The 25,287-nt window shown below is 36.0% G+C and overlaps 1 protein-coding gene across 1 annotated transcript in view; it reads right to left on the bottom strand.

The window, feature by feature from the left end:
* The window catches only part of DIAPH3 (diaphanous related formin 3), a gene marked incomplete at both ends in the record, with an annotated part of 231,898 nt that overhangs the window by 172,325 nt on the left and 34,286 nt on the right, over window positions 1-25,287 (bottom strand). Inside the window, 12 exons of the mRNA XM_084266148.1 lie at window positions 3,816-3,930; window positions 4,839-5,177; window positions 8,087-8,191; window positions 8,804-8,868; window positions 8,991-9,109; window positions 10,296-10,407; window positions 10,522-10,678; window positions 11,101-11,211; window positions 21,485-21,590; window positions 22,037-22,173; window positions 23,431-23,500; window positions 23,584-23,658. Of these exons, the coding sequence (XP_084122274.1) occupies window positions 3,816-3,930; window positions 4,839-5,177; window positions 8,087-8,191; window positions 8,804-8,868; window positions 8,991-9,109; window positions 10,296-10,407; window positions 10,522-10,678; window positions 11,101-11,211; window positions 21,485-21,590; window positions 22,037-22,173; window positions 23,431-23,500; window positions 23,584-23,658 (1,511 nt within the window). The remainder of the gene's footprint in view (window positions 1-3,815; window positions 3,931-4,838; window positions 5,178-8,086; window positions 8,192-8,803; window positions 8,869-8,990; window positions 9,110-10,295; window positions 10,408-10,521; window positions 10,679-11,100; window positions 11,212-21,484; window positions 21,591-22,036; window positions 22,174-23,430; window positions 23,501-23,583; window positions 23,659-25,287) is intronic.

The following is a 25,287-nucleotide window of genomic DNA, read 5'->3' as shown; positions in this document are numbered from 1 at the left end:
TGGGGCATCTTACAATAAACTCTAATGTTTTCTTGCAAATGTTTCAAATGTATTCATACTTTTCAGTCACAATCAAATATTTTCTTAAGTATTCACACTGAAAATATGCCATCCACACATGGACTTGTATTTCCATATTCTGAACTAATATTCTCCTCCCACATTCCCTGTGCAGCAGCAGATCTATGTGGTTTCATGACAAAGAACTTGGTTATCCATTATGCCCCATGCCTACTTCTTTCATATCTATGCAATATTCTGAGACAAGAATAAATTCTTATATAAATAAATATATAAATCACACTTTGTTTCCAGCAAGTTGATACAAGAATACCATCAGCAACTGATGCTTGGATACTTAACATCGTTCCAGATCAAAGGTTTAATTTTTATCAAGTACATTGCTTTCAGAAAATGGTTCCAATTCTGGAAAGTGTCAAAACAGCTTTATAACAAGGGGGGGGGGGGGGGGGGGAGAGGAAGGGAGGGGAGGTGTAGAGGGGGTGGGGAGGAAAAGAAAATACCTTATACTACCCATAGCCCTTACATAGACAAATCATTATCACTATCAGGTCATTATTAAGCAGCACTGTGGAAACATTTCCTTCAGTAAGTTACCAAGACTGTTGCCAGTAGGTCAAAGAAGTGATTATTTCCCTGTACTGCCCTTCCCTCTCAGGGAAAAGCACTGGGGTACTTTTTCAGAATGGAGTTACCCACTTCAAGAAAAATATAGATGTATCAGAACGAATATATTTGGAAATCATCACAGGGCTGAAACATAAGATGCAGACAGAAAGGCTGAGAGCTGTCAGTCTTGAGAAGGATAAAATCCAAGGGAACTCCTCCTGCCATCTCAAACTACTTAACAGAAGACTACAAACACGAGGGAACCAGATTATTCCTGGAGATTATACAATGAGCAAGAGGCAACAGACACAAGTTGCAACAAGAGATATTCCAATATGTTGTTATGAAGAAAAAAATCACAACAGTGACACAGGAACAGGCTCTTCATCCATATACACCCACCTTTAGAAATGGCACAAATTCAGCTGAACAAAGCCCCAAGCAACATAGACTAGGCTGACTCTCCTTTTATAAAGGTGATTGGACCAGACGAACTCCAGAGGTCCTTTCCAAAACTAAGGAATTACATGATTCTAGAACACGTATCCACTTATTGCTGGACATCCTTAACAAAGCAATTTTTTAATTTGTCTACAATCTTTGCTCCATGTCACTACTCACCATTTTTCCTACAGTCTGAAGCTATACCCTCTTCTTTCACTTTTCCATTCTCACAGTAATGCAGTAATGTTTCTTTCATATCTCCGTAACATCTTCAGTTATTTCAACTGCTTTAGTACCCTTCCAGTATCAACATAATTTATAACTTCTGTACAAACATCTGCTAGAGCTTCAAATCTATTCTATACTGTTCTGTATTCCTTCTTCTAGTAGAAACCCCTCAATGGATTATTTACATACACATAAGACTTCCTCTTTTGGATCAACACTGAAATACTTTCGGTACATCAGCTGGCAAAATGCAGCAACTGAACATTTGAGCACTTCAATCTGATTTTACTCTAATCAGAACAAAATGCACTTAAAGCAGCATTGAACGCCCTGATCCCTGCTTCCACAACCAGATACCTCTTCTCACACAATGACTCCAATGAAAAGAGTGCTTAAGCAGGCGCTTCAACAAAGTGGAAGCCAGCTCATTCTTCACACGCCGTCATTTGGCTACAGGATCATTTTCAGCTTCCTGTCTTTCTGGTTTTAGAGACAAAGCTTTAGAAATATTCAAGGACTGTTCCCAAATTGAGTCTAGTGAATAGCTTGCTGATTCTCCTTTAGAAAGCATGAGCGTTAAATCTCTTCAAGACTGAGAACAGAAGAAAACTGCATGTCTCCAATTTCTTTGGCAAGTTTTGTTATAATCGATAAGTTACATATAAGCTGCAAAGAAGCACGTCATGAGAACAAAAAACATTACTTTTCTGACCTTTGTACTAGAATTCATGCTGTTAACCAGAGACACCAAGATGCCTACTTAGGTGTTTAAGCATTCTCATAAAGTTCTGTAAACCACTCACTTAAACAAACATGAAATTTAGTTCCATGTTGCCCTTTAGATACCGAAATAGGTATCTTAGTGTCTTCACTTCCTTTGAAAAATTAAGGTGATGGCACACCTACATTACCCATGTAAGATGGAAGAGATTTCAAAACCTTAAAAACAACAGCAACAACAAATCTCCCCAAAATAACAACAAAAAAATCCCCATCACCAAAGAAAAAAAGTTTAAGTGGTAAACTCTTAACTATGAAGGGGGGAGGGGGGGGAACAACCAAACCTGTCCTTGCAGGCTACTGTCTTTTATTTGTGCCATTCATGTCCCTCCCTTCATTCTTTGTAAGAATGTGTTTCATTGGGTTTCCAACTGTAGATCAAATAGCTCTTCTGTATTAGGTTTTGTCACAACAATGTATTCAGTCCATTCAGTTAAATTTTGAAGGGATGTTAATCTTGTTAACTCTAATGTTCTTCTGTCTGTGGAGATTCACAATCCTCTTCTGAGCCATTAACATGTTTGGCCTGAACATCATCTTGTCTCCCAAATTTTACTGTTTAATTACACATAGGAAACAGTATGTCCTCCAGTGGCTTTTAAACCTTCCAATCTATTAATTCAGGGAACATTCTTGGGAATTCTCTTAACGTCATAAAGGCACCACAATTATCTTTTAGACTTATTCTAATAGATTCAGGCAAAAAAGACGACCTATGGTCTGTAAGGCTTTCTTGCCTTTTTATCTTTGTACAACATTCTTTCTTAGTATCAACAGTAACAAACTGTAACACTCAACTCAGCAGAAATACTGCTAAAGCATAAAAAATCTGCTTTAACAACAGTAGAATAAAATTCCTGTTTATAAAAAAACCCTGCACAACAAAGTATGAAAAAAATGGAGAAACTCGAGAATGCCACACACTACATTAAATAAAAATATCAAAGTGAAATTCATAAAAGAAACTAAAAGATAATAATGCCTTTTCAATTTGAAGAGGCATTGTTCATTGCACTGGGACTTTAACCAGCCCCCTCTGGCTGCACCAAAGTACTACATGTCTGATATCAATTAAGGGGGAAGGTGGAAGGAAGTGTCAAGAAATAACAGTGGAAATACAGGCATTTTATGTATGACATAGAAGAACCTAAACTACTACTGTGATGACTTACTACCAGAAAGGGAGAAATGGTTTAAAGCTGGGAATGCTTTCAAGTATTTTGTTCTTCCACAAGGCTTTAAAAGCTGAAGAAATTAGGCAAAATAACAAAAGAGATCAGTCTTCCTGCACGTTTATCAGAAAGTAAAAAAAAATCTCATTATAAGGCTCTCCTTCTTCATAGAATCAAAACACATTAATTGTCATAAGCATCCTGAGTGCAAACACATCTTCTGGATTCTAGAGTAGGTCACAGTAATTTATGAAGGTATTCTGACAAAACGTTATAAACAGTTTTTCAAACATGACAGAATACAAGTCTGTATTATCTGGAAGCATAATGAAGGTTTTTTCAGTAAGGTTTTCCTTACAGGCCACACAATTTCTGTTACCTTTTAATTAAAAGAGTTCAATATTACTACTTTAAGCAGTCTGCGATTTTCAAAATCTTCACTTCAACATTACATTTCAAAACCACAACATTAATGATATAACCTGATATTTTTCACATACTATTTAAACCCCAAGAATTGTAAAGACATTTCTAAAAGCTAAAAATTAATTGATTACTTACCCCTCTTTTGACAACAAAACGTTAGTTCCAATTTGCAAAGCATGTCAGCGTTCTCATACTTGTCCTCTTCGGCCTTAACCCAAAAACAGGACTCTGTCATTTCCTGAGGCCTGATCTACAAGCAGGAGACAAACCAGGATTTTATTAATACAATTGTTTCAATACTATGTAAAGACTGTGCTCTGTAAAATCTAAAGCAAATGAAACACTTAAGAGATCTGTAAACCACTTGAAATTTTGGAACATAACTCATCTTCAGATTGAAGACAGTAACACCTGCAGTAAGAGCTTTTCAGACAAACTGACTCTAACACAAAGCAATACAGACAATCTACTCTGTTACTCAAGGTCTAAATGTAGCTAATTATCTTTGGTCTAGATTTAAAATTTGGGTAAACTTCAAATACTGTCGGAACACATCTGAGTTAACTAGATATTAAGAACATTACTTTTTAGACTGTTGCTTTGATTGCTTCATAAAACTCTGAAAATACTGACTTATTTTGGTCTAAATGTTTAGAGTTTCCAAAACTCAGTAGATTGATACTCCTGGTATACTTGACCCTGTCACAATGTGGAAGAAAAAAATTACACAGAAATCTGTATATTTTGAACTATTAAATTTACATAAGCACATTTATACTAGGGACAAAGAGAGACCTACAATGCTCCCCACAGTCCAGGCTAGACAGACCCTTGTTTGGAAACTGTCCAGTGTAAAGATTTAGCTAGAAGACAAAGCACCACTGGATGCAGAAAGCATGCCCGTATCAATGCTGTACTACTGTAGACCAGAACTGACTTTTCCAGCCATCTCAGGAAGTAAACAGATACTTGCCCAGATAATTCATGAGTCAGTGAAGCAAAGTTTTCAGGCAACAATGAAAACTAAAGGCAGAAAAATATTTGTATCTTACATAATTTCAAATAATGTTGTAATTGCTCTTCATAGTCTTACTCCTGACAACTCTATTTACTCTAAGCAAGATTTTACATCAAATGTTTTCCATTAATCAGTACTACCTTGGACCAGTTGAGTCTTTTCATGGTAACCTCAGGTCTGAATTCTTTTTTAGGCTTCATTCCAAATGGCAAAGTACATGAAGGTGGAGACCACTGTGCTCCTGGCAGGCCTGGCAGAGGTGGTGGTGGAGGAGCACCACCAAAAGCCAGAGAAATTCCCAAGCCATTCAAAAGTGGTGGAGGAGGAGGGGGAGGTGGTGGTGGTGGAACTGCACCATTAGAAGGCAGAGGTGGAGGAGGAGGAGGAGGCAGCAGTTGATGTGGTCCTGCAGCTTCCAGTGGAACAACAGATGCATCTCCACGCGTTGATGGTAGAAAACCAGGTGGCAAGGAACCATACTGATAAGGAAAATATTCTTAGTGAGTTTCACTTTTATTTTTATTCCAGAAAATGCCACAGCAATCATAGTTTAGAGATTAAATCCAGCAAGCCAACAGGATGTGACATTTTACTTGTGTAGGACAATCAAATACAAATTGTAATGAGGCCCACATGCTTCTGATTTCATAATTGGAAGTCTCGATATTTTAAGCAAACATCCAGACTAGGAAGTGCACACTGAAAATAAAAACTATTTCCCATTTCTTGTATTTCACTGATCACGATCCATGAAGCGTCTGATAGATACCCTGATGAAATTTTATCTAGACTAATCCTACATATTGCAGAGAAATATTCCAAGGACATAACAACAGAACCTGACAAGATTAGTAATTCTACTGAAAAATAGATGCTTTCCAAGAGTGGAGCATTCTCACTCTAGACAAATGAATGCACAAAGCAATGATTAAAAAAACCCTTCCAAAAATACAGCTCTCTTGCACTACTTCATCAAATCTGTAGACATACAAAACTAGTGGCCATGCTATTTGTTGAAATAGGAAACATTACCCTACTACAATTAAGTGGAGAGAAGTAGTAAGACCACAATATTTTACAGCACTTACACACTTTTGAAAACTGTATTAACCATTAGTAAGATACCACATTGTTTTCTTATTATGTGTATTAAACACATCTCTATTTTATTGAGATGGGCTTATTAGTACTTCAATAAGTCTAAAAAAATACATTTATTTCTACTATTAAAAGAACTTCTATCATAGCCCTTCAAACTTTAATAAATATGTACCTGACAAAAACATCGAAAGAATAAATGAATAATATTTACCTAGTGGTGATACCTTTTAATACTAGTGATAGCAATAATCAATTTTTCAATTGATAATTATGAGCTGAAACTGTCAATTTTCATGTTTTTAAAAAGGGAGGCAATAAAGCAAAGGATTTAATTTTTTTTAAAGGAAACAGTTGAATATCAATAAACACAAATAAATAAATACACAACATTATTATTGCTTTGATTTCTGAACATATGCATTGTTTACACTACCAGGTAGACACTGAACAAAGCTGTAATAACAAAAGAAATATATGAACAAATACTGAGTAAATAAATAAATACATGTAGATAAATAAATAGATAAAGGGTGGAGAGGGAGGGGGAAAAAAAGAAGGAAAAAACCAAAAGTGACCAGGAGAAAGACAGTCATAATAGGCAGAAGCAATCATATAGCAACTGATACTATATGGAAACCAAACACTCCTCTTAAGATGAATTTAAGACTAAGAGTACTAACTTTCAGTAATCATTTATTTGATATTTACAAAACATTTCAAGTAATGTTAACAGTGGGATAATTTATAGCATGATAATTTCTGAGTAAAATGTTGTTATGATCTCTGCACATGAAAGAAGCTTTACTTTATACAGCAAACAAAAAAAAGTTTAATATCAGCAAGAAAACCTATTTCACAAAAAAACCCTATTTAATCACGTATTTAAGATACACTAAAATACTTTCTTAGTAGATGATAAACGGCTCTCACAAATTACATTTTTAGAGAGCAACACTTTTAAAATTGTTTTTTTAAAGCCTGTTTGACTTTGCAGTTAACACTTAATTCTGACTAGAAGCCAGAATTAGAATGACATTTTTAAACAGGCTACAGAAGAGCTGAACTGATTTTCCTCACTAAGAAAATTAAGCAAGCTCAAAAGTACAGAAAAAAATTAACCTTCTACGACTGAAACATATCACCTTCCTATATGTACGTCTTCCCAGTTCTGCCTTTCATTAGCCATTTTCAGATCACAGAACGAATGGTAGGGGTTGGAAGGGACCTCGAGAGATCATTGGGTCCAACCCCCCAGATGGTGCCAGGAAGTAAGAACAGGCCGTGGACTGCAATCTCTCCAACAAAACTCTGCATCTCTCTCATGTAAATTTCACGCAGCTCTGCTTCCATCCGGGCAGAGCGGACAGGGGCAAGTCTGGCAAGCAAGCGGGAGGTGAAACCCATGTGCTTGTCACAGGCTGTGGGGAGATGTCCCAGAAAATAACTCCACCATGCAAATACAGGACAAGAGGGAATGACCTCAAGTTGTGCCAGGGGAGGTTTAAACTCACTATTAGTTAAAAATGTTCACTGGCAGGGTTATCAAGCACTGCAACAGGCTGCCCAGGAAAGTGGTTGAGTCACTTTCCCTGGAAGTATTTAGAAGATGTGTAGATGTGGTGCCTGGGCACGAGGTTTAGTGGTGGATTTGGCAGGGTTACTTTTACATTTGGACCTGATGATCGTAAAGGTATTTTCCAACCTGAATGATTCTGTAAAATGCCTCGGTCACACAGCCTACTTATACAGATTTTAGAGCTGAAGCAGTTATAAGTGAACTCAAACATTACTCTCAAAAATCTAAACTACCCCTCTCCATCACTTCTTAAAATATCTATTTATTCTTGAAAATTGAAAAATTATCAGGGAATTTTCTTATCCAGCCACAGGTTATTTCTTTCACTGCTGGATATCCACGGTAAGGCTTCACCAAAGTGAACTGAGTAATGAATAAGAACACAGCAATGAATGCTAATCCAAAAGCATGAGACTTATTACCCTATGTGGTTAATTACTTTGGAAATATATGACACTGAAAGCAAAACCCAAATGAAACATAAGAAACTAGTTTAATTAACAGAGCTCAGGCACAAAAAGAATCATCTGGGAACTGAAATAGCTAATTAATGTGTAGAAAAATAGAAATAAAGGAAACTAACAATCAATAATAATCAATAACAGGATTCTCTGAAAAAAGCTCAATTGTCCAAACAGAAACTGCAAAAGATACAAAATTAAGTCCATTTCAAAAGCAGTACTTCCTACATTCATTTAAACTGCCCTATACCTGTGATTTAAAAGCTTGTAATTCTGCTTCAAGTTCATTGATTCTTTCTTCTTTTTTTTGCAGTAGGGCCTGGGTCTCCTGGTGAACTACAAAATCTTTTTCAAACTAAGAAAAAAGAAAAGAAAAAAAGAAAATTATTGATACAAGTCTTTCTGCATAGTTTCCCCAGGTTCAAATTTTTCCTTTCACGTTTCTTAAAATTCACATGTTAACAAAGCTAAGGACACACATAACATAACTAATATTCTATCCTCAACATGTGCACTGAATGGATGTACCTTCTTTATTACCACTAAAGGCCTTTACTATATGAAACAGCATAAAGTACTTAATGTATTTTAACTTGGAACTAGGGTGAGAAGCTTGAAAAAATGATGTACAGTAGTAGACAGTCCGTAGATAGAAAGGATTCAATTCTTACTCTCCTACTCTTTATCTTGTTGAAGAAAATGATAGCTGTTCAAATAAAGCATTCAGGTGATTTGGGGGACTTTAGTAAATAAAACCTTAAATACAGAAAGACACTCAAGGTTAACTACTTTATATCTCTATTCTCTGCTTCCTAATCCACCAGAAACATCTACATTCCTCCTTAAAGGTAAGAGCAAATAGTAATTTGAAGTTAAAAACCTTGCCACTTTCATTCACATTATGCATGAAGCTATTATGTAATCTGCTGTGTCCATCTTACAATTACATAATTTAAAAACAACTTACTTTTCTGGAAAGTTCCGAAGCCCTCTCTTCACACTCTTCTAATCTTGCTTTATCTACACAAATATCTTGAAAAAACAAACACAATTGCAGAGGTAGAGAGAATACAAGATTCTAAATCACAACTTTAACTTGGTTTTTGTAACATAAGAAGTATGATGCTGTGATTGTTTCCCAGCACGGTACTTACCTACTAAGTGGCTGAAGTTTACATCTAATCTTTTGCGATACGTGAAATCTGGGTCTGTTCCACTTCGATGTAAAACTATCTGGGACACACACTCTTCAATTAATTTGAAATACTGTGGACTAAAGATAGAGGTGAGTTCTTTTACATCATATTTATTTATTAATGTATACTTAAAATCCTTTCTATGCACTAAATTAGGTCAAAAGATTTGGGCTGACATATCCACAGAAGGACAGGTGCAAAGCCCAGAAGTCTCAATGGACAAATACATCCGAGAGTTTATTACACAAGAATAGTTTACACAGAGTCTGAAAAAAAACAGTGGATAAACCATTCTTCTATTATAAACTCTGCATCTCTCCCCTCTGGAAACAGAGGAAGGAAGGACTCCTTCCTGTTTCCTCCTAATAAAGAGCGTCAACTGGATGCCTCCTGGTTTTGGTGACTTGAGTGGCCATGGTTGAATTGCAGCCCTGCTTCAGAAAGAGGAATGAAAACCAACTCTTCTGAAATGCCTGGAGGTATGACAGCTGGGTCACTTGCCCAGAACATGCAAGCTGTGAATTCAAACCCTTTCAGGTTTAAGAGGTCTATCACAGGCATTTCCATGACAGGCAAGCACTTTTAACCTTGAAGGGCATATCTTTCTTAGACCTTGCCTTAAATGCAAGGTTATGCAAAAAACAGCCATCTTTCCTTCCCTGGTCAGTTCCTCCAGTGTTTCCTTAAAAAATACACAAACTGCTATTAGGAAAAAGCATGCAGCAGCCTCAAACATCTAAGATCTTATTAACTATTGCCCTATAATTTATCTGACAAAATTTTCCAAAATACACCAATGTGCTCACGATGACCTCTACTGTATATTGAGAATACTCAATTCCCAACCAAAAGTTATGCTAAATTAGTCATATGTTCAGATTTCTGTATAAAGCTTACTTCTGGTATGATGGTTTTGTCCTTAGACTCAAATACACCACAAAATTACAATGCTACTACCAAGATTTATAACCAGGTAAGAGACCTCGCTTGATCCCTTATACCTGAAGTTAGTAAGATTCAGGTCTCAACAAAAATAGTTTTTTATATTTATATATAAAATTCTATCCTTGGCAGAAGTGACAAAATATAGATGGCACTGAAAGCTGATACTTTTGAACATGAATTCACAAAGGACTATTTAAAAACAGCAATCCACACAGAAAAATACTGAAGCATATTTATCATTAAATTTATGGAATATCCTATTAATGACTAAACCACCAAAATATCCATAATTAGAATTTAACATATCATTAAACATACCGTATAAAATAATCATTTCTTATCAGCAAAAGATGTTGGAGAATAGAAAGGAAATATCCTTCGGCACTGGTGTCCTTAACAGTATTCCACACCATGTTGTAAACATCATTTACTTCAGTGAAAGAGTCAAGGAGAATAATAGCAGGGGAAAAAATATTTTAGTCAAATGTTGTCTGATTTTTTTTTTCATTAAACAGAAGTTATACCAGAAAAATGCCCATTATACACTTTGTTTTGCTTCTCTTGCTGATATCAAAAGGATATTCCAGTTCAGACCTAATATCTTCTAAACGATGAGAGAACTCAATCATGTCTTCTTCTTTATGCTCATTGAACACTTTCAGCTGAATATCTAGTGCTTCATTCTTTATACATTTCAATTGCTGCAAAGAATAAACAATAGTTTATGCAAAATTAGCACTTCCATATGTAAATAAATGCTTTCTTTTTAATAACTTCCATAAGTCTATGTTATTTCAAGATTTAAAATCACAAGAACACATAAGTTAAATATTCAAAGAATAAACATGGCTTCAGCCTGGCTTAACAAGCATGTCCACAAATCTGTCATATGTTTTAAATCCAAGTCCTAAAATGTTGAGGAATCAAAATAAAGCTCAGAGAGCACAATTTACCTTTTTATTCTCATTTTAAGACTTATTCTCATACCTAACTGCCCATGCCCAGACTTAATAAAATGCCTTTGAAAATAATTTATTAGAACGTGTTCTCCCATTCCCCCTCTCAAGCTCAAGTAGTCCAGTTCGTTAAATAATAATGCAAAGAGGAACTCCACGACACTTACTGGCAAGATCTCTTTCAATCCACTGCGCATAAATTCATTTCTGATGTGAAGCCTAAAATCCAGGTCATCGGGAGATGTAACAAGAGCATTGATGAGTTGCATGCAAGCTACCTATAACAGAGGAAATATTAAGCTATTTTATTTCTCAGATTTCAATATGCATCACAGTCAAAAAGACAGAACAAACTACTAATTGGACACCACATCATGTCTAACTATCAATCTACTGAAATCCTACACTTAAGATACTGAAATTTTTTATCAACCACATAAGCACCAGGTCACAAACTTCCATAAATGTGAAATATTTTCTCACTCCATCGAATTTTAACATTTTATATAAATAGTCTGTTAGTTATAAGACCAGAAACACAACAAGTTTATGTGTGTAAATAACCTGTTAATCACCATGAGAGCTGGGAACCTGTTGAAAAAATTCCAAGTTAAGAAGACTGTGAGCTCCAACAGGTGGTAACTCACTAAATGTTCTTGAGAGGACAAGGATGGTCAAGGAAGGATGGCACGGCATGGTTGGAATTACTATACTAATCCATCTGACACCTCTCCTGGAAAAAAGGTGCCATGAGAGCATCTATTCCTATATTACTTCATCATACAATATCCCTTGCACCATTAACACCTTTAAGACAGTAATATGAGGAGAGAGGAAGCTTTGCTCCCTCCCTTTACTTGAGTGAAGAACTGAAATTAAGTTACATTCCTTCACAAATTCTATGAAAGTCTCCAAATGCAACTACCTAGATTTACATACTCAAAAAGAAAATTATTGCTTTTACTATTGATAGCAACAGGAGAAAGCACACACAATTAAATTATTTAAAACAACCACATAAAAATGTTGATAGACTTCCGTAACTTACTCCAGTTTTAGACAAGTTATTCAAGTTACGACATCTAAACAAACTTAAGCAACACAAGAGAGAGAAATCAAAACTTCAGACGGTTGAATATGAAGCTGTATTAAAGTAGACAATAAAAAAAAGAAAAAAGATTGATTGACAACTTGCAAAAAAAATTTCTATGATTAACACATCTCTTTCCATGGAGGAAAACAACTGGAGAGTCTACATGGTCAGTAAAAGATAGCAGTGAAAAGAAGGACGCAAAGAAAACACAGACCACAGCAACACTTCATCAAATGTTCTATTGGAGTGTGAGAGGAGTTCCCCAAGTAGGACACACACACAAAGGAGTTGGCAGAAGAACTTACAAAAGTAAGCCAAATGTGGTAAGTCAGCTCAAAGTGTAAGCATCCACCCAAAGTTTTGAAGAAAACTGAGCACTTCACTACTTGCTATTGCATTTAAGATTTTACTGAAAAGCAGATGAACAACCAAGAAAAGGAAGATGGCAGAAATTATATTTATATTTACAAAGACATTTTTGGGAGAACTATGCAACTACAGACTGGTAAGCTTGACTTTTCTACAAGGCAAATATATGAAGTATAGTAAAGAAGAATATTAGTGAATAACATGAAAAAATATGCAACATGAATAAATTAACAGTATGAATAAATCCAACATAGCTTTGTAAAACTAAGTCCTGTTTCACAAACCCATGAAAGCTTTTTGAAAGGCTCAAGGAGCAGGCAAGAATGCTCTAATTGGCCAAGGTCTAGACTTCAAAAAAGTTTTAAAATGTCAAAACCTTTAGAAAAATCTAGAAAACAATTTGTTGTAGCATCTTGGAATTCGGCTGCTAAAAACAGCGATGTTTAGAAGTGCTACGAAAAAATTGGCTGTTTTATGGTTTGTTGAAGTAATATTTTCTTGCTACTTTTTTCTCATTGTAATTCCATCTTTGTATTTTATGCTTTCAAAGTGTGTTACACTTAAAATTATAGAAAATATTAATAACAAAAAATAAGACATATAGAAGGCTAGAAACTGCAAAGCAAAAGCCTGTTCCTGTCTCTTCTTCATATGCTTTACAACAAGATCAATTACACCATCAACTAATGAGTAACAATAAAAAAACTACATATATTAAAATGGAATATACTTATGGAATCTTTTCTTTCAGAGAGCAATGGCCCTACATTAATACCAGTTAATGTTAAAAGAATGCAGTTGAAAAGGAATGTAGGTAACAGGACCACAATCTTGCCCATTTTTTTCTGAAATATCCTATGTTCTCTTGAGAAAGGTCTTTCAGATTTGGGATTTTTTAAAAAATTATAAAGAGGAAACAATCCTCAGTTATTCTTCTCTGACAACACACTTGGAAAACTGCTAAACTGCTAACAATTCGGGACTTTAGGTGTTGCAGTGGAATCTTTATCTTTGTAGTGCCTGTCAGAACTACTCTTGCAACACTTCTCCCTGAAATCTGTTATTTCCCTAATTTAAAGCAATATGATTCTGTATGCATGCCTACAGTATTTTAGAAACCTAAATGAAAAGATAACTTAGTTAACTCATCATTTATTCTATTTAAGTAAGTCCAAACAAAACTTTTATATTACTCTTTGAAGCTTGTTTGGGTGCAATTACTGTTTCTAAGAGTTATTCTAGTATTTGTTTGTTACTGCCAAAATACCACTATATTGGGAAACAAAAAAGGTGCTAACCCCCAAAAAATAAACTAGAAATACCAAAAGATAAATAAAAAGAAAACCCTTAGACTTAGCTACATCCAAACCCCACATAACAACTAAAAAAAAAAAAAAGCCACCTAAGGTGCCCAGTCTACTTTCCAAAAGTGGATTGAATAAAATCTCCTAGGACCACACAGAAAAGAAATTAGGACTCTCATTTTGCACAGTGAAGAATTTTTGGACCCTGAAAAAGCTCCTCATATTCAATGTTTGTAGTAATCCTTTAAAATCTTGTTCAGAACGCATGGCCTTGTATCCCAGTTATTTTTACTAGTAACAGGCTACGGGCTTTGCACTAAGCTGTCACTACGTGCTTCCAGACTTCTGCAGGACTTTATCAAGACTGGGCTGGCCTGCCTGGAGCTCTGTTTTGGCTTATTTACCCACAAAAGGATTTCTCTAGTAACAAAATGACTACCACCCCAGCAGTTTTAGATTTTGCTTAGCCTCGTACAAGTTCATGGCACAAAGTTTGTTACGTACATTTCTATAACTAGCAGATAGCAATATGACCATAAACAAAATTCATCATAGAAAAGTAGGGGCATGGGATGTGAGCAGAGTTATGCGTTAGCACTGCTGAGAGTAGTAATTTGTGATTAGTTCAAATGGTCTAAGAACAAAGTCTTGGTTTTGAATATAAGGTGCATTCCTTAGGCCTACAAACGGCATAAGTTTCAGTGTTACAGCGTGGCAGAGAATCTCATCAGCTTCATCTGTAACTTGGATGCAACAAATGGTAGAAAATACAGGCAACCAAAACAATAAAAATGCAGTGTAACAATACCTTACAGAATACATTCTCTTATTATGTAAGTATGGGCTGTAGTCTTTATTTTTAAACCTTTTTGTATTTGCTTTGGTACACTTTACCAAACCATCTTATCAGTATTTGTATTTTTCTTCAGCCACCATGCTGAAATTTTTTACTTCCCCTACTTTTGATCTTATTTAGTTGAGGCCTGTTATACCATCACTGACATCTCTCTCTGGTTTTGTGATTCTTTCATTCAATCGCATTTTCTTGATTCAATTAGCTCTGCCATTCAAAACCAGTAATTCAGTACACTGACAGATGCCAGCAACACCTGTATTCCTGTCAGCATCAGTGAGGCATTTCAATGACTGTAGACTTCATTGGACAACCCTGTCATATAGTTAGTAATAAGGTACAGTACTTCAAGGTTTCATTTGCATTTCAAATAAAGTCAAACTCTATGTTGTTTGATTACATCAGAATTGGAACCTTTGTTATCAGCAGTTTAAAAAATGGTATATTCTCATGACTCTACGTGAACGAACTGATAAGCAAGGAATCAGCATTTATCACACTTGATTTAAACTATCAATGAAGAGGCAATCAGACAGTGAACAAAGCATGCTACAGTGAAAATCCTGATCAAGAGACAGTTTCATCTTTGAGAAAGCAATGCAATTTAGATGAAAGGATGTCTACAGATGTAATTGCTGCAAAAAAAAAAAAACCCAGAAGTCATTTTCTTCTAATTTGCCAATCAACAAGACACATGCCTATGTGCTATTCAAACAGTACAGAGACAAGATAAGACAAAGAAAAGCAAGAAACATCAATAAAAAGAACTGTTATTCTAGTCCTCCAGTCAAATCTGATCAAGAGGAAATTCGATTGCAGTAGCTCACCAGAACATACATTAGCTTTCCAGGAAGAAGCAAGAGAAAGATCTACTGGATTATGTTAGCAAACCATTTCAATAGGAATGTAAAGACAATGGTAATAGTGAAAGTTCCAAACATAAGTCTACATAAACCACAATAAAATCAGGTTATAGAAGAGGAAGGAAACACAAGTCTAGGCAAGGCATTGATTAAGCATCTACCTTTGAATAATCTGATTCATAAAAACTTTTTAAGAAATTAAAATAATTTTAAAAGACTAATGATAAAGACAACAGCAAAAACCTGTAACTGGATCAGAAAACATTTTAAACCTGCTCCAAATAAAAATATAATTCAATAAGAAGCAGTTAGCATATAATACTTCAATTAGACATGATCATAATAATTTAAAATTAGTTAATTAGTTCAGAAAGTTATATCTGTTTAGCAAACCTAAAATCCACAAAGAAATGTGTTAAGTGCTATCCAGAAGAGAAACAAGCTTCTGAACGTTGTAGTAACACTGCTATCTGGAAAGCCAGGTTTCAGAGGGACATGCCAAAACCAAGAGAAAAAGGAAAAAAACCCACATCTTAAACTTGATGAACAGGACTGGAGTGGCTTGTTAAAAGGTATCTTTAATCAACAACCCAGGGCCGAATCACGAGCAAAGAAACTTTTTGCTATTCTAAACTTTTCAGTTGGAAAAACAACATATTATTACCCTATGTTGACAGTTAGTCAAGTAAAAAAACAAGTAGAAAGCTTAGTTTGTGCATAAGGCATAGAAATGAACTCAGAATTCTCAGTTTTCCAAGATGACACAGTTCAAGCTTCACATATCACATTTAGATACCTATATGTAGACAGGTATCTATATACAAAGACCATCAGAGGGCTGGAGCACTTCTCCAGTGAGGAAAGGCTGAAGAGGGTTGAGCTTTTTCAGCCTGGAGAAGATGAAGATCCATAGAGACTTTACTGCAGACTTTGAGTACTTAAAGGGTGCCTACAGGAAAGCTGGAGAGGGAACCGTTTACAGCCTTGGAGTTGCAGGAGGACAGATTTAGATTAAAGGAAAAAATCCTTCACTGTGGAGGTTTTGAGACACTGGGAAATGTTGACAGGGAAGTTGTAGAGGCCCTTCCCTTGCAATGTTCAAGTCCAGGTTGGATGGGCTTTCGGGAACATGGTCTAGTAAAGGATGTCCCTGCCCAAAGCAGAGGGGTCGGAACTACATGAGCTTTTTAAGGTCGCTTCCAACCCAAACCATTCATCATTCTGTATGCAGCTATATGCATAGATAAATTCCTACTCTTGTTAATCAGCAGTCTATTACAGTCTTCTTTAAAGCTCTTCTTTTAGAATCTAATATCTTAAAGATCTTCTTTACAACACAAATGGAAAGACCAGGGCTTCTACGATCCATTGTCTTTACTGAGTAGGGACTCAATCAGTCAGCTTAAAGATGAACACATAATACTGTACACAGAGTACCATTACAGATGCTTCAGTGCATCCATCCCATCTGACTTAAATGCCAATCCAGAAGGGTGGAAATCTCCTAAGGGAGAGCTGTATCCTATCTACAAAGGTATCTGAAAAGACATCTGAAGTGCAAACGTGGGCAACTACATTGAGTCTTGTATTTCCACTGGTTACATGAGAGTTTAGACATCTAGCTCAAATGCTTGATAGGTTGGCTCACTTGCAGACTAAATCCTATTCAGCATCTCACACTGTTAAAGATAAAGAACTGCCACTTTCTTCAGAAACCTCATTTGTTCCCAATCTAAAAAAGAATTCAAATAATTCCAATATTTTAGCTCCTTCTGTGTTTATTTCTTTAGGAAGAAAGAAGCCTCACAAAAACAAAAGTAAAGTCTACCTTTTTTTTTTTTTAATTGCAAAGATAGAGGTACATGACTTTTGTTTAGCAATAACAAATTATTACTTTCTCATCCTAAAATAGTACTAAATCTGCTTTAAAACATGCTTAAAAATTATGAACATTCAAATACAGATTGGTATTTAGAATTATTAAGTCACCAGAATGCACTACTGACTTCAGATCTGACAACAGTCAAACAATGAGTTTATTTCCTACTTCTAGAGTGAGGCTGTTAATCAAAGAAATGCAATAGTAATAACAAATGTAGTTATTTCTTCCATAAAGTGAGACTTGCTAATAAAGGGTCAGACCAAGGAGAAAACAGAGTCCAGAGAGTTGAAAGAACTTCTTAAGGAAAAAAGGGAGCTACAGATAATTCTTCTCAAGTGTTTGTTACTACGTGCTTTCATACTACTGACAATTCCAAGGAATATCTACCCATAATTATGTTTCTAATGTTCCTAATTTAGAAAAAAAAAACAGTGAACAATTATCCCAAATGTAACATCATTCCTTGACAAATCTCACAGATCTTAACACTTAAAGAAAATGCCTGTGATGCTCCAGTTGATGACTCAATAAATGTCAACTCCTGGGACACAAAACAATTGGTCCCTGCCTACACTCCCCATGAGTGGGCCCTAACTGCATCCTTTGATACTCAATTACCTTGGATAAAGATTCTGTAAACAGACTGACAGCTTTTTGAATTTTCAGCCATGGACACAAGGTGGGAAAGCTGTGTCCATATCAGGAGAGATGTGTCACCTTAGGTAAATGAAGAGGTACTCCTGCTGAGGTGGTATGAGGTTTAGTGAAGATCAGAAATAAGCCTCCTAGGAATGCATAAGTCATTGTGGGCAAAACATCCTGGGAAAATGATCTACATCTGAAAACAGTTCATGAAGATTTGTAGATTCTGTAGCTGGAGGTATTTTATCAGTCTGGCCTTGAGAAGATGTCTGAAGAATTTAAATTATTTTAGGCTCAAGCAGTGAAAGGCGTATGGCAATATACAGCTCTCTGGTGTACCTTCTAGAATTTAGTTGTGGTGCTGAGGACTGCAATTTGTAACTACTCTTTCCTGAAGGGCACCTCTAACCCAAACAGTAATTACTTCCTGAGACTATCCAGCTGCTTACAACAGGCATGCAGTAAAGGCATGTAGATGCATTTTCTTCAGTGAAAAGCCAAGAGCAAATCTTTCACTTCACCTGGCAGTCTGGTTAGATGATTCTTTCCCCTCTTCATCTCTAAAGAGCTGCAGCTAAGTATAGCCTACCATGCTACCTTACAGAGGGCTTTTGGGTCTGCGAGTTGTATTCCACCGGGAATGCTTTTAACACTGTGCTGCCACACAGTAAGGAAATCTAACTTCACCTTTATCTAAGAGATGGACATACACTGATAGATACACACACATTGTATGTGGTAAGGAAGAACTTCGCATGGGTGATGATACAGTTCACCTGGAATGTTAATCCATGAGAAACTAGACCAATGAGATCAGATACATTCTGCTACCTGAGAAGTAACAGCTTGAAATTCTCTGCAACTGTAACTGGTGGTGTCTATCAAGTTACAGGGTGCATTTTCTGAGGATTCCATAGTCTTTACTTTAAATTTGCATTTTTCCCAGTTGAAGACCAGATAGGATATACCTGGTTCTTTTCTTATGGAAAATGCCAGGTACATCTCAGCAGCTCAGAGCAGATTTCTTTTTTCTTGCATAGACATGACAATTAATACTAACTGTGTGGTAATTATCATCTTATGTTGTATTGCCCATTTGAATAACAGGAACTGCAGTAAGATGTTCTAACTTCCCTTTTCTCACTCTTACTCCAAGTATGCATTTGTAGAAAAGTCTGTAAAGATGATGCACATTTACTTAAATTCTGCTTGCCCATATTAACTGGCTGTAGATTTGACTTTGGTACAGAGATGTACCACCCACATGCACATGCATTTACATAGATATTAAATAAATACTGTGTGTCTCTACATTTAGATGATGTGAGCTTTGCCCTGATTCATCTTGTTACATATGTGTTTATGGAAAGAATCTCATTAGCACAGAACAATCAAGAATTACCAAGTGATTAGGCTAACCAAAATAACATAGACTGTACCATCTCCCATTCTCATATCATCAGAAGAAAAAGAAAGATGAAATGCTATTCCCTGACAACTAAAGATACTAGGAGGGTAATGCTACTGATAAATAGATAAGACCTTTTACTTTATCACAGAACTGCTTCTCCTAGGACAGGCATGAAGCACCTGCAGGTTTCCATAGGGATGATCAGTGCTCATTTTTCAGGAACTTCACTGGAAAAAGGAAGAATTCTGCCTTTGTTTTAACACTATACCTCTTCTCAGTTCTAACTGGAAAATTAGAAGGAGCTGGCATTTCCAACTAGAAACGTACTTCCACTGGTTAAACTGCCTGCCTGACAACAGTGATGAAAAGTGATGACTAGAGCAGCATTCATTTGAATCTAAGAAGACAAATGAAAAGAAATGGACAACAGACAATTTCTTTATATTGTCATCAATATGTGTTGTGTCAGAAGAGCTGTGTTTCCTTCCTCCATGACTTGAACACCCAAAAGTATTAGACTATTTCACAGGTATGCAAGGTACCCAATCACCTTGTAAGCATTTTCTTGAGCACAGGCTTAAGGTGTTAAACTGCAGGTTCTTCAACACCACCAGAAATTCAGTATTACTCATGGCTGTACTTACATTCTCAAACTAAGATCACCAACCTTATCTTGAACAAAAAACGTGTAATTATGGTTAGCATAATTTTGGACTTCATGAAAGACAAAAAGAATACACTTGGCTTTCAACAAATGCAAAGAGTAGATCAGTAGAGCCTCCACTAAAAGCACAAAAATCACCATACCGAAGCTTTTTATTTATTCAGCTTTCAACTAACAGAAACGTTAAGCAAGTCAAAATTGAAAAGGTCAGTTGTTAGTGTCAAATTGAACTGCCACAAAGCAAGCCTACACATATCGAGCAGATAATCAAGGCAAGTATGCCAAGTAACTGACAACTGTAAACTTTTGTCTCATTAAAACACTGTCAAATTAACCACCAGGTCAATGCCATTGTTATGGAAGTTTAAAACTGATTCACATGAGGAACTCTGATTTTTCTTGTCTTCAAAAAAAAAAATTAAATGAATAAATAAATAAAACTAGCAACTATTTCTGTTGAGTCTGAAAAAGGAAAAAAAGTTTTTTGGTGGAAAGAACACGTTCAAATGGAAGTCTAACTTAAAAAAAAAAATCTTTAAAGGTTCTTTCCAACTCAAACCATTTCATGATTATAAGACAGAAAGAGTAAGGAAGGAGGGACAATGTTTCAGAAGAGAATTCCTTTGTTACTAGCCTAATTCAAAAACTATTTGTCCACCTTCAAATACTTCTTTATGGTTAGTTTTTCTCTGAGACAGACAAAACAACTGCCCTCTTTACTGTAACATGTGGACTACTTAATACAAAAGATGATAATGAAATAACACAATAATTTCTTTCAAGCTTGAGGTTCATCTTTTACTACTTCTGTAATATTACCGAAAACTGACAATTATGAATAATGTTCAATTGCACTGAATTACATGAAAATCAATAAAAGTTAATATTTACACTCTTAGACCAATGATATATAATGATCATTCAAATGCACTGTAACACTTTGTGTCTTTCTGTGCTAAGCTCTATGTCTAACTGAAGCAAATTGAAAATAAGGTGAAAGATTACTTTCCCCAGACTCTCTGGGTGCAATTTTATCAAACTCTGAAGTGTGTATGAGGGACTATTTCCCGTTAATTTAAACATTATGAGAAGCAGTAGGCTAAAAACTTGATTTTTTTTCTGTATTAACATTTTACTTTCAGCAAATACAGTAAGAATCAAGATAGTATTTTTGCATCTGAATATATGACTCCTGTTTTATGTTAAAGGCAGTATGAATTTAACTTCTAAAGCGTGCAAGATTTGGATAAATAGAAATCAACAAATTAATAATAACCAACAACACCCTGTGTTTCTGAACAATGAATACTTCCACTATACATTTTAAAAGATAACATTATAAACACTACCCAAATATATGTCCCTTATTTGAATCCCTCCCCCTTTTTATTATAATGACTTGCTGGATACAGAAGAAGATTACTTGTTGCAGAGGTTTATTAAAAAAAAAAAAAAAATATGATTGCTTACTTGCAGCTGAACTGAGTTATCCTGAAGACCCTCCACAATAGGAGAGAATCTATCAACATTCCTTTCCTCTGCTGCTGCTGTTACAGCTTCCAAAATTTTTTCAAGGCTGTGAGAAAGGAAAAGCATTTCACTCGTGAGAGAGATTTAACCTTGCTGTTGAAGAGCCATGCTACCAAAGTGTTCACCTGCCCAAACTTCTTGTGTACACGTTTAGTAAGTCTTAGCGTAACTTTTTCCTTTATAGACTTCTCTGGTCAAAGAATGACTTATTGGATTACATTGCTCAAGATACATTAAAAGTAATGCCAAAAAGTTAAGCAAAATAATGGCTACATAACTACTGTCATTTCATCGTAATATCCACATGTCAAAAGGAAACTCCTATTGACACAACCATAATAAAATCACAGACAAAGGTATTCTGAAAAGTGACAATACAGTACAGGTATTACTTCAAATTAAGTTTAAAATTCAAGCATTTCATTCAGGAATAACTTTAATTTCCTATATTGTAAAATTACTGAACTATTTCTGAGTAAATATCCTACTTACATGTTTTCCTCTCCAACAATGCACATCGCAGAAAGGAGTTTAACTATATCTGTCATCATGTTAGTTTGCTTGGGATCAATTGCTTTGATGAGCAACAAAAGGCTTCTCTCTTCTCCCAAAATTCTTTCCAATCCATACTAAACAACAGAAAAACACTTGTAAGGAGAGCTGGAAGGAATGCAAAGGACCGTATCAAATACTAGTAAAAGACAGCAACAGTTCCCTCAAGTAAATATTGCAAATGTTGTGCTGTGCAGCTGACATGCTGGAGGGAAGGGATGCGATTGACAGGCTTGAGAGATGGGCCTGTGCAAAGCTCATGAAATTCAAGAAACCAAGTGCAAGATCCTGCACATGGGTTGGGGCAAACCCAAGCACTACAGGCTGGGTGGAGAATGGATTGAGAGCAGCCCCGAGGAGAAGAATTTGGGGATACTGGTGGATTATAAACTCAACATAAGTGAGTGATGAACACTGGCAGCCCAGAAAGCCAATTGTATCCCAGGTTGCATCAAAAGAAGTGTGACCATCAGGTCAAGAGAGTTGATTCTGCCCCTTTGGTCTCATGAGACCCCCACTTGGACAACTGTAACCAGCTTTGGGGTCCCCAGTGCAAAAAAGATATCGAGCTCTTAGAGTGAGTTCAGAGGAGGGCAATGAAAATGATCAGAAGGTGGGAGGCACCTCTCCTATGAGGACAGACTGGGAGAGTTGGGCTTCTTCAGCCTGGAGAAGAGAAAGCTCCAGGGAGACTTTAAGGCAGCCTTCTAGTACCTGAAAGGAGGCCTACAAGAAAGCTGGAGAGGGCAGGTAGTTTACAAAGGCAGGTACTGATTAGACATGGTGTAGTGGTCTTACGGCTGAAGGAGGGAAGATTTAAATTACATATGAAGAAGAAATTCTTCACTGTGAGGGTGGTGAGACACTGGAACATGTTGTCCACAGAAGCTGTGGATGCCCTCTCCCTGGAAAGTGTTGAAGACCAGGTCGAACAGGGCTTTGGGCAACCTGGTCTAGTAAGGGACGTATCTGCCCATGGCAGGGAGGCTGAAACTAGATGATCTTTAAGGTCACTTTCAACCAAAACCATTCTGTGATTCTATGAAATGAAATTGAAGTCTGTCAAATAATTAAAAAAAAAAAGAAAAAAAAAAAAAGAAAATTCCCAGACAGGTCACTTATCCTGCAATAAGGGTATGTATCAGCATTCAGAAGTTTACACTATCCTTTTGAGTATATTTCTACAGAGCAGAAGTGGTAGCAGAAACACCTTTAAACCACAGCTGACCAACACACTGCTTCTCCAAACTGCACAGGCTCATACCCACTGATCATGTACATTACCTTACTGAACTACAGTAATTTAGATTTGTAGATTAAATAAAATGCCATACCTTATTATTCATGAAGGCTCTCAGACATTGTATAACTTTATGCTGACTCCTCTTCACAACTTTGTCCTGGCTGAATAAATAAAACATTTATTGTAATTAAATGCCATTGACATATTAAGAAAGGCTGGTAATTTTATATTAAATCATCCTTACTTTTTCGTCTCAACTAATCTTTCCAAAGTATCCAGCAGCAGTCCCAGACCTTCTCGTCCAAAGTTTTCAACCCAACTAGGCAGAAAAAGACATTAAAAAAGAAAAAAAAAAGACATTTCAAAGACTAATTACAATGAATGAAATGGTTCAGCATAAATAGAGTATCACTGGATCATTTTAAAACCCAAAGTCAACTCTTTCCTTAACAGAAGATCAAGAGGCATCCCATTCACTCATGGATGCAATTAGGTAATCCTAAATTTAAAAAAAGCTTAAAAAATAAAAATAGCCATTAAATTTATAAATTTTATTTTTTAAACTAGCAATTATAAATTATTTGGCACAAAACTGTAAGTAAAAAACCCTTGCAAAGGAAGGGAAGGCAACCAAAGAATTTCTGCTACCTGCTGTTGTAGGGTCTCCTGGAAAGGTCAGAAATCTACCATAAATGGCAAAGCAGGAAGGTAAAACCTAGAGAAACTGCAGGAGTGGCTGCCTCAGATATCTCTCCATAGGCACATCTGCACCTGAACATCACAAAAATTTGTAGTTTCAGCTACAGCCAAAGCTATCTTTTGGTGAGGTTAAACTTGGGCACACTGATTCTAAATAGGACAGCTTCTCCACAGTCCTATCAATTGCTTAATGCTCCTTGATATCAAACAAAAGTAACTGTGTGACTGACAGCAGTAGTGCGGCCAACCCTTTGATTATAGCTGTTGGTCTTGCTGTAACTATGATGTTTGATCAACGGCTTAACCCCTTTCCTTACTCAAAATGAAACATTTATGGAAAACTTATTTAGTCCAAAATTTCATAATTCTTAATTACTGTAAAACTATGTTTTTGTATTTCATTCTTCCAGCTAATTTTGATCACCAGACTTTTGGTACTGATCAGATGCTCTGTTGGAACACCCATTCAGTTTGCACTCTTCACCAAATGTCTCAGATACAGACCACTGCTCTTCCCTCATAGCTGACCTCCACATTCCTTACTCTAATACCATTTCTTTGTCTTCCTCAGCCCTTCATGTCCTGCAACACTGCACAGTGCTGTCAGGCAGAACTACTACCACACCAAGATCAGGCTTTTTAGTTTGATTTTATTTTTTTGGGGTGGAGGGGCATTAACCTTTCTCTTGGTGAAAGGGGCAGGAAACAGTATCACATACAAAAAAATGAAACTATCATAATCTTATGGAGAACAGAGGGAAGGAGACTGCTCTACACAAAAGTTGTCATACATTTCATATGTTTTGTGTTTCTATTTCCAGATGCATAATAACAAGGAAAGTTTTCTTTGTTAAATCAGTGTAAGTGTAAATCAAAAATTCTCTAGGGCTGGGAGTTGCTGGTTTTGCTGTGAGTTTGGTTTGTTGTTTGTTTGGGGTTTCTTTAAAATAAAGAAGGGGAAGCAATACTGTATCAAGTTAGTTTAAGAATCCTCGAGGAAATGTAAAACCCTTTATCAGGTGAACTACAGTTAATATACACAGTTTCTTTCCACATGAACCATTGCATATTCTAAGTAAGACAATTCAATTCAAAACATTTAATAGAAGAAAAGAAGCAAACACCCATTCCAAAGAGCCAACAAGAGCACATCAACAACTCTGCCAAGCCAGATGCAGGAAGAAGCAAGCTGTCTAATTCCTTATTAAATCACATCCCGTCATAATCATCCTCAATATTTCATTTACAT

Source organism: Gallinula chloropus, assembly GCF_964237585.1.
Source record: "Gallinula chloropus genome assembly, chromosome: 1".
Classification (NCBI taxonomy): Eukaryota; Metazoa; Chordata; class Aves; order Gruiformes; family Rallidae; genus Gallinula; species Gallinula chloropus.
This window is presented reverse-complemented; position numbering and strand designations above follow the sequence as displayed.